Source organism: Borostomias antarcticus (assembly GCF_949987555.1).
Source record: "Borostomias antarcticus genome assembly, chromosome: 1".
NCBI lineage: Eukaryota > Metazoa > Chordata > Actinopteri > Stomiiformes > Stomiidae > Borostomias > Borostomias antarcticus.
Window position 1 is genome coordinate 24,471,630 of NC_140234.1, and position 15,411 is coordinate 24,487,040.

General features: G+C 46.2%; 2 protein-coding genes across 2 annotated transcripts in view; both read left to right on the plus strand.

Annotated features, from left to right (window-relative positions):
- Window positions 1-2,908: 2,908 nt before the first annotated feature.
- On the plus strand, window positions 2,909-4,890 carry LOC311320134 (uncharacterized protein; the record flags this gene model as incomplete). Its single annotated transcript, XM_084451811.1, has 3 exons — window positions 2,909-2,999; window positions 3,877-4,835; window positions 4,885-4,890. The coding sequence occupies 3 exons, from the start codon at window positions 2,909-2,911 to the stop codon at window positions 4,888-4,890; spliced, it is 1,056 nt and encodes a 351-aa protein (XP_084307937.1).
- Window positions 4,891-4,941: 51 nt separating this feature from the next.
- The window catches only part of smg6 (SMG6 nonsense mediated mRNA decay factor), a 32,097-nt gene continuing 21,627 nt past the window's right edge, over window positions 4,942-15,411 (plus strand). Inside the window, exons 1-4 of the mRNA XM_084444219.1 lie at window positions 4,942-6,682; window positions 8,724-8,916; window positions 9,571-9,681; window positions 9,921-10,027. Coding sequence (XP_084300345.1) covers window positions 5,034-6,682; window positions 8,724-8,916; window positions 9,571-9,681; window positions 9,921-10,027 — 2,060 coding nt within the window. The 5' untranslated portion in view covers window positions 4,942-5,033. The remainder of the gene's footprint in view (window positions 6,683-8,723; window positions 8,917-9,570; window positions 9,682-9,920; window positions 10,028-15,411) is intronic.

The window sequence follows — 15,411 nt, forward strand, 5'->3', positions numbered from 1 at the left end:
CAAAGCGACCCTGCTCCTCCGCCTCCTCCACCTCCAGAGCCAGCGGTCCAGCCGGCTCTGCCTCCTCCTCCACACCCACCTCCTCTCCCTCCTCTGTGGCTTGGGGATCTGCTGCCTGCTCCTCCTCCACCTCTGGATCCTGCTCTGCCTCCTCCTCCCGACCCCTGCGTCCCCCAGCTCGGTGCAGGGGCGCCGAAGTGCCGCCGGCTGTAGGAAGTACAAAGAATAATAGAAATAGGAAGACAAAGGTAAAGCAATTATTATTTCTGCACTTGTTACAGTACCATGTTAAACATTATCCCCTTCTGCTCTCACTCACCAGGTTGCGCCTCCTTAGTTGGTGGCGGTAGCGCCTTCTCAGGTGGCCTAGCTCCCTCTCAAGCCGGGCAACTTTATAGGCCATGGTGCTCTTCTCCTTGGAGCATGCTGGATGCTGGCACCCCCTTATGTCGGGGTGCGGAGGAACGGTGTCTGCCACGGCCTCTGCAGCCAGGTCCAGTGTGCTGACCATCTGCACCTCTAGATCCAAGGCCCTCAGCGCCGCAAACTGATCTATTGCTTTGCGGTGCTTCGCCTGGGAAATGTAGCCCTCCAGCCTCTTGCGCCCAAACTCACAGTGGTTGACCGCCCCCCAGGTGCCTGTCCAGTCGCTGCCCACTGTGTTTACAGAACGACACTGGACATTTACCTGTGCAGATGTTAATGTGGCCACTGGCGAGGTTTGACAGGATCTTCCTCTCCTGCTCATTCCTTATGTGGTGCACATCTGTCAGGTGTTTTAGCACCGCCGACAGCACCTTTGTGCAGATGGGGCAAACAATGAACTGCTTGGGTCTTCTCATGACTAGAATAAAGAGAAGAGTATACATCTTTAGTTGGTTTAAACAAACAGGTTATTGCAAGATTAAGCCATGCAAGGCAGTAATAAAGCAGTACATACAAAAGTATTCACTATAGCATCACCTAGGCATGCAGTTCCTCACTCAGAGCCTCAGCACCTATGATCACGTTGAGGAAGACTATGTATGGGAAGGTTTCAAACCTCTGTGAAATCCCTATCAAGATTTATTCTAACAAATACAGTCATGGCCAAAAATATTGACACCCCTTGCACTTCTGTCAAATAATGCACCACTCCTCCCAGAAAATGTATGCAATTACAAATGCTTTGGTATTCACATGTTTATTTCTTTTGTTTGCATTGGAACAACACAAAAAGCAGAGAAAAAAAGCCAAATCTGATATCATTCTATAGGCTACATAAGAAAAAAAAAAAGAAAAAAAAAAGGGCCGGACCAAATTATTGGCACCTTTTCATAATAATAGTATTTCAAGCATGTGGTGCTCCTTTCATTTGTAATTAAACTCACCAAAGAACCTCGATCAACTTCAAGACAAATTCAAGCTGAGCTGCAGACACAGGGTACAACAGTGTCAGATTGCACTACCGTCGCCATCTGAATGAAATAGGTCGCTATGGTAGGAGACCCAGGAGGACCCCACTGCTGACACGGAGACATAAAAAAGCCAGACTGGAGTTTGCCAAAACTTATCTGAGGAAGCCGAAATCCTTCTGGGAGAATGTCCTGCCCAGATAGCAAGCAGATGTGTAATGATTCTGGGCCATATATGGGCCGGAACTAAGCCACAAGGGCCAGATCTGGCCTGTATATGGCCCAGATCCACTTGTTATCTGGGTGTGGACAGATGAGACCAAATTACAGCTTTTTGGTAAAGCACATCATTGTACTGCGTACAGAAAACGAAATGAGGCTTTCAAAGAAAAGAACACGGTCCCTACAGTCAAACATGGTGGAGCTTCACAGATGTTTTGGGGTTGCTTTACTGCTTCTGGCACCGGATGCCTCGACTGTTTGCATGGCATCATGAAATCTGAAGACTACCAAAGAATTTTGGAGCACAATGTAGGGCCCAGTGTCAGAAAGCTGGGTCTCCGTCAGAGGTCATGGTCTTCCAGCAGGACAATGACCCAAAGCATACTTCAAAAAGCATGGCTTAAGACAAAGCGCTGGAGAGTTCTTAAGTGGCCAGCAATGAGTCCAGATCTAAATCCCATAGAGCACCTGTGGAGAGATCTCAAAACAGCAGTTGGGAGAAGGCACCCTTCAAAACTGAGAGACCTGGAGTAGTTGGCAAAAGCAGAGTGGCCCAAAATTCCAGTAGAGAGGTGTAAGAAGCTCATTGATGGTTACAGGAAGCGATTGATTTCAGTTATTTTTTCCAAAGTATGTGCTACCAAATATTAAGGTGAGGGTGCCAATAATTTGGTCAGGCCCATTTTTTTTCTTCTTCTTGGAATTGTGTATATAATAATATCAGATTTGGCTTTTTTTCTCTGCTCTTTTGTGTTGTTCCAATGCAAACAAAAGAAATAAACATTTGAATACCAAAGCATTTGTAATTGCAACAACTGAGAGAAGTGGTGCATTATTTGACAGAATATATCCAGACTTTGCGCGTGAAGGGATGTTTTCTTCAGCGAGCCAATTACAAAATAATGTAGGCTAGTGTTTAACCAGTGTTTGAATTGGACCAAAATGTGCCGGTACCTAGCCTACTCCTCAATAGGGTAAATAGCAGTTTAAATGTTTGTAATCAATAAGCGGACTCATACAGCATAGAGCTAGATAACGTCCCAGCACAGACAGCTCCTGCCCCTCTCTGCTGGCCTGTATGGTCTTATCATTCGCTGATGACAACTGGTGGATCCTAAAGCCTAGGACTGTCCATTAATATTTTCTATTAATACATTGAGCTGTAGACCCCACACCAACCTGTAGACCCCACATCGAGCTGTAGACACCGCTCTGCAGATACATCCCACTCCGCGCAATGTTTGGTCCTGCGGAGCCACCGTGTGTTTGTGTTGATTCGCTTGTAGATGAAGATGGCGGACGAACTAGACAGAGTACGAATTTCAGCTGCTGAACTTCGAGCCGAGGCGTCGAATTTAGCCGACCTTAGTGACTGTCACGCGGGTAAGAAACAGTGCCACATGAATACGACCGCGTGCAAACATACGCAAGGTTTGGTACGATAAGATTCAGACTCGATCTACCACGAAAAGTGGCTTTGTTGCTAATGGTAACGCTAGCTACCTAGCTAGTTGGCTAGCTGGCTATGCTCATGTGGTTCCGCGCCGTTTGTTTTCAAACGCGCCCTCAGAACAACTTTCTCTCCGCTGCCACTGCTCTTAACATGGGGTTCGAGTCATTTATCATCCGTTGGTTCTTCGATGAAAGACGCCGAACGTTTGGCTAGATAGCAGCTACCTACTTAGTGCTAGGTGCCTGTATCGTTACCCACCAGTTAATACGCTAGTTTAGCTAGCGTTAGTTAGCTGGTTAACAGTGACAGCTGGTGTAACTCGTGATTTGCAGTAAGTGAACTGAAGGCTATTCAGTTAAGATACGTCAGCTAACCAGAACTGCGAGGTTATCGGCAAACGAAATAAAAGGGTGACCCAGTGCAGTGTCCTTCTCTAGCGAGCTAACGTTAGACAACTAACTTTAGGCTATCTTAACAAGGAATACATACGCTACATGCTTATTAGACTCATGAGTCAGTCTCTAAAATAGGATTTGTAAACTGTGAGTGAGAGAGAGAGTCAGTGTTGTGTCATCTGAGCCTGTGCTCGACCACAACTTCTGTCAACGCCCCAAAACACTTAATGGTTGACATATCAAAATGCTGTTAGCTTCATGTCAATCTAGATATAAAAGTTTAATTTATACCTGATGCAGTGCCAAACCTATGATTATGGCAGATGGGAAACTATTGGTAGTATTGTTAACATGTAACCCATTTAGACAGGGATGTCCTCTAATTCCTGTTGTGTTTTCCTCTGTCCAGCAGAGCAGCGAGAGTTGGAGGGGCATGGTCACCACGACAACAAGCACCCTGACCTGCGACGCTACCAGCCAGGGGTGGGACATGGACGCCGTCGTCATGACAGCGAGGAGGGAGATGCTACACCTGGTTGCCAGGGAGACTCCATGATCCTGGCCTCTGACTCTGAAGAACCTGTGAGGTTATTTCAAGGTGAACATGAAGTAGCCTCTGAGCCAGCCGCAGTGAGACGAGGATGCACTGATGGAGGGATGGGGAAGGAAGATGGAGACAGAGGAAGAGGTAGTGGCATGGGATCGAACTGTGGGGATCCTCCAAGAGTTCAAGTTCAAGCATCTGAAACAAAGGTTGTAGGCAACTGCAACAGGAGTGGGTCCTCCACCTCCAGTAGCCAGCCCCCGGCCCCCACCGGCAGGAGAGGAAAGGAGCAGAACTGGAACAACAGACACCACCCAGAGCCTGTTGGGGCTACCTCCACTTCTCCCAAACCTGCCCGGAAGACCCGGAAGCCCGACCGTGAGATCTACCAGCCCGGGAGCCGGAGAAGCACCCAGGGGAAAGAAGCCGGAGAAGGCAGGGAGCAGGACAAACCTCCCCCTGCTCCTGCTAGGGAGGGCACCAGGAGAGAAGCGACTACACAGAGGGAGGCAGGAGAGAGAGAGGGAAAGAGAGACCCAGCCCCACGGAGAGAGGGAGGAGAGAGAGAGGGGAGGAAAGACTCTGCTCCAGGAAAGGAGGGAGGAAAAGGGAGAGAGGAGAAAGCAAAGGAGGAGAAAAAGACAATTGTTAGAGGTGAAGAGACAAGTAGGAAGCCAGGAAAGAGAGAGGCAGAAAAAACAGCAGAAGTTTTGAGTACTGTAGTGGAGAACCTTACCAACCGAGTGGACAGACTCAGTGTTAAAGAAGATGGGGGGAAGAGAGGAGGGGAAGGAGGAAACGAGGAAGGAGGAGGCAGGAGGAGAAAGGTTAGTGGTGAGCCGGGGAGGAGAAGTAGACCTGGGGGAGGATGTGGAGGAGTAAAGGAGGGAGGAGAAAATCCAGAGGAAAAGAAGAGAGAGAGAGGAAACCGGAGGAAAAGAGGAGGAGAGAAGGAAGGGAATCAGGACACCAGGAGAGGAAGAGCAGAAGGAGGAGGGGGTGGCGGAGAGAAGTCCGAGAGAGGGATGACGGAGAAAGAGAGAGACAGGAAAGAGAGAGACAGGAAAGCCTCAGAGGGGGACAGGGAGAAAGAGACAGACAGGAAAGCCTCAGAGGGGGACAGGGAGAAAGAGACAGACAGGAAAGCCTCAGAGGGGGACAGGGAGAAAGAGAGAGACAGGAAAGCCTCAGAGGGGGACAGGGAGAAAGAGACAGACAGGAAAGCCTCAGAGGGGGACAGGGAGAAAGAGAGAGACAGGAAAGCCTCAGAGGGGGACAGGGATATGGAGAGGAGCAGGTCTGGAGATACCAACCCACCTAAGGGTCGAGAGAAGCATCGAGACAGACAGAGCCAGAGAGGGAACCAGGCCAGAGACGGAGAGAGGGAGGCAGAGAGAGACAGAAACAGAACGAGAGAACGGGCAGTGGAGGGGAGCAAAGCCAACTCGAACACCATGACCACGTCCTCCAAGCGCTACTCCAAATCTGAGATCCGCCGCCCTCGGAACCGCACCTACAGCACCAGCTCAGCCAGCAGCGGCACCAGTCTGGACGGGCCTAGGCCGGGTCTGGAAGAGGACCGGGTCCGACGGGACCGCCTGGGGCTGGGGGGCAGGAATAGGGGCGGGGTGGGAGGGGACGGAGGCGCAAGAAGAGGAGGACAGCTGCAGACCAGGAGGAGGACCACCAGAGAGATGTCATCCACTGACTCCCTGGAGGGGAGTGAGCTTGGCGACAGGGCGGATGACAGGAGGAGGGGGAGCGATGGAGAGGAAGAGTGGAGTCCAGAGAGAAGGAGGCAGGCTGAGAACAGGGCGAGGGGACAGAGAGGAGGTGGAGGGGGTAGAGGAGGCATACTCCGAGTGTCTCTGGAGAAACAGTCAGGCGCCTCTCAGGCCCCCTCAGGACAGGCTGAAGACCCGCAGCGTCGCAGGCAGGGCTCCGATCCCTGTGGCAAAGGAAGGGGCATCCTCATCCTCCCCGCTCACACCAGCCTCTCCAACTCCCCGGAGGCCGGTCCCAGGCTGCTGTTCGGGGGAATCAGAGGAGGAGGGGCGGGCCTGGGGAGGGGCAGGGGAGGAAGAGGAGGAGGAACCAGGAGACTGTGGGACCCCAACAACCCAGACCAGAAACCGGCACTGGCCCGCAGTCAGCCCTCCCAGCACTCTGGCCGCCAGCAGCCCATGTACCTGCAGACAGGCGGCGGATACGGCCCCCTTCACTTCCTGGACACGGACGACGAGGCTGCGGGCAGTCCTCCGGTGCACCAGGGGGACAACCTCCAGACGCAGCAGCACCAGGCCGCCGCCATGGCCTACTACAAGTTCCAGAATTCGGACAACCCTTACTGCTACCCCATGCCCAACAACAACCCCAATGCCAACGTGGCCCCAAACCCTCACTACACGTACCCCTATCCCATTTCCCCCTACCAGAACCTCCCCTCCAATGGCATGTTCCCATCCCCGGGCATGGGCCAGTTCTACGGGGGTTACAGGGGGCAGGGCTATCCCCCCGTGGGAAGGGAGCTGACCCCAGAGGAGGCGGAGCAGCAGGCCAGGGGGGAGCTGGGGAGGCTGCTCAGGGCTGCAGACACACAGGAGCTCCAGCTCAGCAACCTCCTGTCCAGAGACAGACTGAGCTCCGACGGACTGGACCGCATGGCCCAGCTCAGGTGAGGGAGCTTGGTTAGGGCTCTCAATATAAGAAACATTTTCACCTCTGTCTCCTCTGCTCCTGTGCAGCGGCTGCCACACAAGCACACACACACACACACACACACACACACACACATACACATACACACACACACAAACACACGCATGCACGTGTGTGGGGCAGCAGCGGAACGGAGGTGAGACGGAGGCTAAAATGCTTCTTAAACTAACCTAACCCAGAGACTAGCTTGCTACTTAGCAAGCATTTATTATTTAAGCAATAAACCACGAGAGGCCGTGTGTTATAGTGATTTTATAACAGCTAGGGGCCGTTGTTATAAAATCACTAGCTGTTATAAAATCACTATAACACACGGCCTCGAGTGGTTTATTGCTTTTATACAACGGTTACTACAGCTATTAGTGTAAAATAGACACACAGCAATGTAAAATATGAACATTTATTCAAAACGAAGCATCATTCCCTCAATTCCGCCGAGCAAAATAGTTCCCCTAACAAATGGGTTGCCAAGCAACAACAACAACTACAATGCATTGGATCAAATGGGAGGCGCATTAATACTGAAAATGGAATGATATGCGGTCCCAGGTGTGTGTTACAAAGTATTTTAACACGGCTTCCAGCCAATCGGAATCAAGAACCAGAACTAACCGTTTTATAATTTTCCTTTGTAAACGCGACACAAGCACTTTGGTGGGGCGAGAGTTGGAGTGAGCAAAGCTGGACTAGGATGACGTAGCCTACGTTTAGTACGTAGCAAACAGCGCAAAATGTGTTTTAAGCCATTTCGAGTTTTGATTGATTTTAGTACGCGACTATCAGCCTCTAGTTTATTGTGGTGCAAAATAGATTTTTATAAAACCGCATTGGAAGTGGTTTTCAAGAGTTTATGAACGTGAAAATGAAGCCTACTTGTCAGAACGTGAAATTGAAACATAAACTTGAGCAAACTGACACCGTCACAAGCCATGATAAAATAAACCCACACATGGTTAAATCATAAACAAAAACTCAGCTAGCGAGCTTAACAATCTAGCAACAATCTACAAGTAGCAGGAGGAAAAAGTTGAACTACAAGGGAATCTGACGCATGATGGTAGATATAGACCAGGGGTGTCAAACTGGCCCGTGGGCCAAATTTGGCCCGCAGTGTAATTATATTTGGCCCGCTAGGCAATACCAAATGACTACTAGAGCTGGCCCGCCAGTATTTGATTTTGCATGTCTGCACTATTAAGTTATATATTGTATGGTATATACAATATATATAACCATATTCAATGTTAAAGCAAAACTTGTTTGGGTCCATATTAACATTTTCATTTGTTCAATGTTGGCCCGCGACTTTGTTCAAGTTTTAAATTTTGGCCCACTGTGTATTTGAGTTTGACACCCCTGATATAGACTATGCAATGCTGCCACCTAGGGGTTGAGAACGAATACTATTCGCCATTCGCTCATACTCAAAGCCTGTAAAATGGTATTCAGGACAGCCCTACCATCTACAAAACTGGAACAGTCCAAAATATAAAAAATCAAGAGGGAAGCCTCTGTATCTAGATGCAGGGGAGGGATGTGGGGTTATATACCCTCCTCCATCATACCGTTGTTGCTGTTCTCATAACTAGGGCTGAGTATCGATTCGAATTTCAAGAATCGATTCGATTCCGATTCACAAGGCTCAGAATCGATTATCACAATTCGATTCAATATCGATTCGGTTAGTAAAACCTGTTGGTTTTTTTTAAGCTGTAACCTTAATTACATGACTGCCAATTTATGCAACACATCAATACTACGGCTGGGTATCGATACTTATTTCCAAAAATGAATGAATCATTGAATGAATGAATGAACTATTCATTCCTTCATTCATTCATTAAATAAAAGATCGATTTTGGGATTCATGAATCGATTCAGAATCATTTGGTTCAGAATCGATTCAGAATCGATTTTTTCATAACCACCAGGTATACAGCAGCTGTAGCAGCATAGTATGACTAAATGATGACTTTAGGCGTGCATGTGTGTTCCAGAGCCGACCTGCTGACGCTATACGAGAGAGTCATTCTGACCGACATCGAGTTCTCTGACTCTCAGAACCTGGACCAGGCGCTGTGGAAGAACGTGTTCTACCAGGTTATAGAGCGGTTCCGCCAGCTGCTCAAAGACCCCGCCCCCGACCCCGGCCCACGCATCCGGACCATGCTGCTCACTCTGCTGGACGAGGTACACACACACACTCTCTGAAGCCCTGCTTATACTTCCTGCCTCCGCGAGTACGTGACTTAGTCTGCTACCGCGTGATGTCAATTACACAGGGTGTACGTGTAGACTCCCATTTTTTGTGACTCATCTGCACGCCCTCTACGCTCTGAGAGCACCAGCTGCCCGTCCTCCAAGCGGACTACCGGAGTGGTAACAGAACCCCTACACGGCCGGGGGGTCCATAGCTGTCTGTGTACACTAACTTACACGTACACTAACTCTCTCTCACAAACACGCACACACAATTTAGCGTGGGGTCCCTAAACAACCCTAACCCTACCCATAATTGTAACCCAAGCCCACCCTAACCCTACCCATAATTAGAACCCAAGCCCTAAACCCTAACCTTTTACCCCAAAATGAACCCTTATCCTTATGGGGCCCAGAAAAATGGCCCCACTAGGACATTTGTTTCTCATCTTTGTGGGGACATCTGGGCCCCACAAGGGTAGGTTTACAAGCACACACACACACACACACACACACTAGCGCATGCAAACACACAAATAAGCACTCATTTTGGCATTTACAAGATCCGTATTTGCTCCTTATTAATTTCACAAGTAGCAGTTAAGGCACCAGATTAATCTCTGACAGAGTCATTGTGTGTTCTAGGGGGCAGTATTCTTCGACGCATTGCTGCAGAAGTTGCAGACTGTGTTCCAGTTTAAACTGGAGGATTACATGGATGGTTTGGCCATTAGAGCGCGCCCACTGCGTAAAACGGTAGGAACCCAATTGTTTTACGTGTGTATGTGTTGAATAAAAACATGTTCTAGGTAAAAGGTTCTTAGGTCTGTTCCTTAGTTCTGTGATACAATATCTCTGTGTGTATTTGATGAAAGCGTGTGTGTTTGTTTGAATGTGAATTGAATGTGTGTTTGTTTGAATGTGAATTGAATGTGTTTGTTTGAATGTGAATTGAATGTGTGTTTGTTTGAATGTGAATTGAATGTGTGTTCCAGGTGAAGTACGCCCTGATCAGTGCTCAGCGGTGTATGATCTGCCAGGGGGACATTGCCCGGTACCGGGAGCAGGCCAGCGACTCCGCCAACTATGGGAAGGCCCGCAAGTAAGAGCCCTACTCTCACAGCCATGCTGCACTCGAAGAGTAACAAGGAACCCAGGGAGAAACTGCAAATGACAACACCGCCTCAGGGCAGTGAACCTAACCCTAACCCATCACCACCCACTCACTCGCACGCCACTGTAGCGCACACACATCTATTGTTCTTACTAATGGCCCATCAGTCTCCATCTCAATAATACACGCTCCCCGACAAGCCATAGCCTAACCAGGGCTCTAAGCTAACATTTTTCACTAGGAGCACATGTGCTCCTAAATGAAAAAAATTAGGAGCACAGAAAGAAATTTAGGAGCGCAACGGAAAATTTGAAATAACACATTTTTATTAGCAACACACACATTAGGCCTACTGCCAACAACAACAATAAACAATAATAACCTGCTCACCATAGGATCTCTCATCCTCTCCTACTATACTATTCCCACACACTTCATCAGGTGCATTGGTCCTAATGAAGACTATACTATTCCCACACACTTCATCAGGTGCATTGGTCCTAATGAAGACTATAGCCTACTATTCCCACACACTTCATCAGGTGCATTGGTCCAAATGAAGACTATACTATTCCCACACACTTCATCATGTGCATTGGTCCTAATGAAGACTATAGCCTACTATTCCCACACACTTCATCAGGTGCATTGGTCCTAATGAAGACTATACTATTCCCACACACTTCATCATGTGCATTGGTCCTAATGAAGACTATAGCCTACTATTCCCACACACTTCATCATGTGCATTGGTCCTAATGAAGACTATAGCCTACTATTCCCACACACTTCATCAGGTGCATTGGTCCTAATGAAGACTATACTATTCGCACACACTTCATCATGTTCATTGGTCCTAATGAAAACTATGGCCCAATCCCAATACCCCCCTTAGCCCTAGCCCTTGGCCCTACTCTTACATTTTGTGCGTTCACACGTAGGGTAGTGTGTCCTATTCCTTTTAGCTTCTAGGGCTAGGAGGCATATTGAGGGCTAGTGGACGTTCAAACAGTCCTCAAAAACGTTTTCAGATGCTGACTTGAAACCGAGGGGTAGATGAAAATTCCCACAATGCTTTGCGAACTTAGGCAGGGATATGAAACATAGCTGCTGGTGCCGTGAAAAAACGTGGGAAGAAAGCCCAATATCTTCGCAAATAATCATTCAAAAATTGTTTTATGTAGATGCAAAGGAACATGTCATTGGATCGTTATGACACGCATATCAGGAAAACGCGTATTACGATGTCAACGGCATTTCATTGCGCTTTGATGTGGATCCAAGTTACTGGTAGGCTACGGTGCAATGTTGAATCTAATAGAATCAATAGAACTTTGTGTAAACAAAGATTTTTGAGTGACAATTGATTCGACTCCCCCCGGGCCTCACCGAATTCCTCTCTCTCCTTGGTTCCACTTTGCCTGGCAAAATACGATTGAATTGGCTTCATTTTCTTCATTTTGTTAACGTTACTGGCAGGAGCATTCTGCGTCGTTTTTGAGTGAGGGCAGCTGAGCTGTCATCACGCGTCATCACAAGAGTTCTGCCAGTTGCAGGTTGCAGTCATGGGACTTGTAATAAAATAATAAAAAAGTTGTGGGACTTGTAGTTTTGTATACGGGTGTGCGAAACTTTGACTAGTTTGATCCAATTTGCATGGATTTATTTTAGGCAAAAAATGCGAGTGAAATAGTTGCACAGTGTGCTCCTAAATGATTTTTTCTGATCCCACAAAACTATTTTTAGTCACGAATGCGAGTAAAATGGTTGCACCTTAGAGCCCTGCTAACTTGGGTTACTTGATCTTATGTATATTACAGTGTAATACATTTCACAACTTTTATTTGGGCAAACAAAATAGTAAAAATACTACTGTATAATGAAATCTAATTAATTAATATGTCTGACATTGTATTCTTGAAACAATCTACAATCGAGAAATCCGTACAGATTATTGCCAAGTCATTAGTTAGTGCTGTTTTTCTGTGTACAGTCCCATGGCTGTTCTTTACTCTCTGGCCTCAAGTGTTGGAGTCATATCTCAAGACGAGTCATATCTCTCCATGGCCCTCATTTATCAAAAGAAATGATGGTACGACAGCGTCCATGTGTGATCTATCAAACATTCGTATGCTGCCAATTCCATGTTACAAATGTTCGGGCGGTGCGGATGAAAACAATCATCATTTAAATATCACGCCCCTACATATTCTGGCCTTACCGCTGTAGTTTACGGCATGGAGATACGAAATACGGCCAAAACGAGAAATTTTTCTGACACTCAAAACATCTCACTCTCCATGGAAAGATCCCAGAAAACCATCTTGCATTTTGCAATTTTATTTTAAGGGGTAGTTCACACATGTAAACTCATCAGACAGCATACGAGCTGGGCAGCTTCCTTGTTTAATTGTAGTCTGTCCAAAAACCACCACATTGCTGTCAATTTGAGGATTATAATAATATTAACAAAACTTTATTTTACAGAAAAATGTATTATTGTGACAAATTACAAAGTAACAAATCTCAAATTAGATCTTACAGCTGTGTATTTCAAGCAGTAGGCCTGTAGAAACTGGTGCTCATCAGCCTACCTCACTCGCCCACTCCAGGTCCATACAGGTCTTCTACAGAGCATGACATCACCGATATGATGACTGTCAAAAATGTAAATAAGTGACTGAAGTCTACCCATTGCTTTTCGTTTGTTAATTTTGATTTCGAGTAATTGTCACCAATCCATTGATTGATTGGTGTAACATAAATTTTGCTTTCAGCTTGTAAGGCTGCATAGTGTGTTGGCTCAAAATGAAAGCGAAATTACTCTTATACCAAAAACCTGTATACCCCGTTATTTGCAAATGATTGGAAAATACCCCTTTAAGTTAAGTATATATGACACACAGAAGAGGCCTTTACAAAATATATTCAAGATCCAAGATTCTTTTTATTTGTCACATGTAATGTACGGTGTACAGTTACAGTGAAATGTTGCCGGCTCCAAGATTATGCAACAGATAAACTCAAATACTCAATTTCCAAATTAAAGCTGCTATGCAGCGATGAGGCGGAGCCAGGCAATTTCCGACAAGTTTAGGAGCAATAAGCGAGAGAATAGGAAGACAACAAGAAAGTTGACATTCCAATGTTCATTTTGTACATTCGTGTCGTATCGTAAAACATTTGTAAAACATTTTGATGCATTGTAAGCTCGATTTTGATAATTCAACAATCTGGTCAATGAGTTTGTGAATTACAGTCTGAAGATCCAGTGTAGCAAGTTTGGTGTTAATTGATTGAAAAATGTGGGATGAGATATGTTTAATTTTTACAGGTTTTGTTTGCTTTTCTTCATAATTGAACATTAACTTCAGCAGCTGTGTACTCAGTCAGTTGCCAATCAATCGATTTAGTCATTGTAATCCTCAGCGGGGGTTGGGTAGGGTTGCCAACAGCGATGTCTCCGATTCGTGGAGCTTGCGTTGGATTGTGGGTAATTTCTCTGTATGAAGTGTTGGTTTCAGAGGACAGAATTAAACATATTTTTAACAATTACAATTTTGAGATAACATTCTGAAAAAAATCACACTACATCTTGGATATGTGGCCAATGTTGTCACTTTTTATGAGGATGATCAGACATTGATTTGGCGAGAATTAATAGGAACTGTATACAGAACTGTTAACAGTAAAACCTTTTGATGTGCTGTGGGCTCAATTTTTCATATTTCAAAAATCTGTGAGGATCGTTTGGTAAGGACAGTCTGAAGATACAGTATATCAATTTTTGTGTCAATTGAACAAAAAATGTGGGAGGATATAGGTTTGATAGGTTTTACAGTTTATGAAAAAATACGAGTGATAGACTTCAAAATTCCTGCAAGGTCAGAGCGTATGAAAGTTTTGTCTCACTTGGGACTACATTGACATGGTGGTTTTACAGTGATGGCACCTATGGCTGATTTGTTATGATTTTTTAAAGTGTTAAACTTTAGCTGTAGCTAAACTGTTGCTGTAGCGCAGGGGTGGCCAACCCGCGGCTCGCGAGCCGCATGCGGCTCTTTGCCCGTCAATGTGCGGCTCCTCCATCCATCCCCCCCAAAAAAGTTGGCTTGCGGCTCTTCCATCCTTTCATAAAAAAATTAATTAATTCATTCCATAAGAACGTTTCTCTCTCTCTAGTTTCGCTGTGCATTTCTTCCCGCCCATTTTAGTTTATTGCAGATTTGTCATAAAATCATGATTCGTTTCGCTAGTGAGGAAGTCGCGTGAGAACCACTTCAAACCAATCATATAGGTAGCAAATCACCTTGGTAACAAAATTATTAGGTGCGTTTACATGGACAGTTTGAATCGGTTTCAGATAGGTTTGGAAGACCAAACCGATTGAAAATATGTCATATAAACACCTCAATCCGACTGAAATGCCCCAACCCGATTGAAATTCCAATCGCTTTCAAGGAGGTAGTTTAAACCTTTTCGAAACCGTTTGGTCCGTCATGTATACTACCTTGAAACGGATTGATGCTGCGTTCTGCGTTCATTTTGCGCATGTTCAAGACTTGACTAATCAAGGCATGCTCGACAGTTCCGTAGTCAGCTGTTTGTAACCATCGTAACGCAATCACTCACGGCTGCGTGCGCGTTCAAAACATTTGTTTCGTTGTCGCATGTAAACATCCAACCAGTTTACTTTGTATCCCATGTATACGCTCAAGCTGAAATCAGCTTGAAATCAACCAGATTGAAAAATATTTGTCATGTAAACGCACCTATTGTAAACAAAATAATTTGCTTTGCGTGGGTCATTCTCTTTTACGACAAAAGCTAACGTAGCCTAGGCTACTGTACACAACCAAAGAATGGCTGGAAAGAAATGCGCAGCTAAAAGAAAATATGAAGACGAACACAGGACATTTTTTACCCGAGTGGGAAGAGTAATTTTTTCTTCATAGAACGTAATGGTAAGCCATTCTGTCTGATATGCCAGACATCATTGGGACATTTCAAAGCCTCAAATCTCGAGCCCAGTCCAGTCCAGCCCAACCCAGCCCAGCCTAACCCAGTCCAGCCCAGCCTAACCCAGCCCAGTCCAGTCCAGCCCAGCCTAACCCAGCCCAGTTCAGCCTAACCCAGCCCAGTCCAGTCTAACCCAGTCCAGCCCAGCCTAACCCAGCCCAGTCCAGCCTAACCCAACAATAATGTTTTTCTTCTTATTTTAGACTGGGGTGCCTTGGGATTTTAAGTACTTATGAAGGGTGCGGTGACTGAAAAAAAGGTTGAGAAACTCTGGTATATATGGTGTGGCTCTGGGTGGTACCACAGTCATTTTTGTGGCTCTTAGTCTCTGACTGGTTGGCCACCCCTGCTGT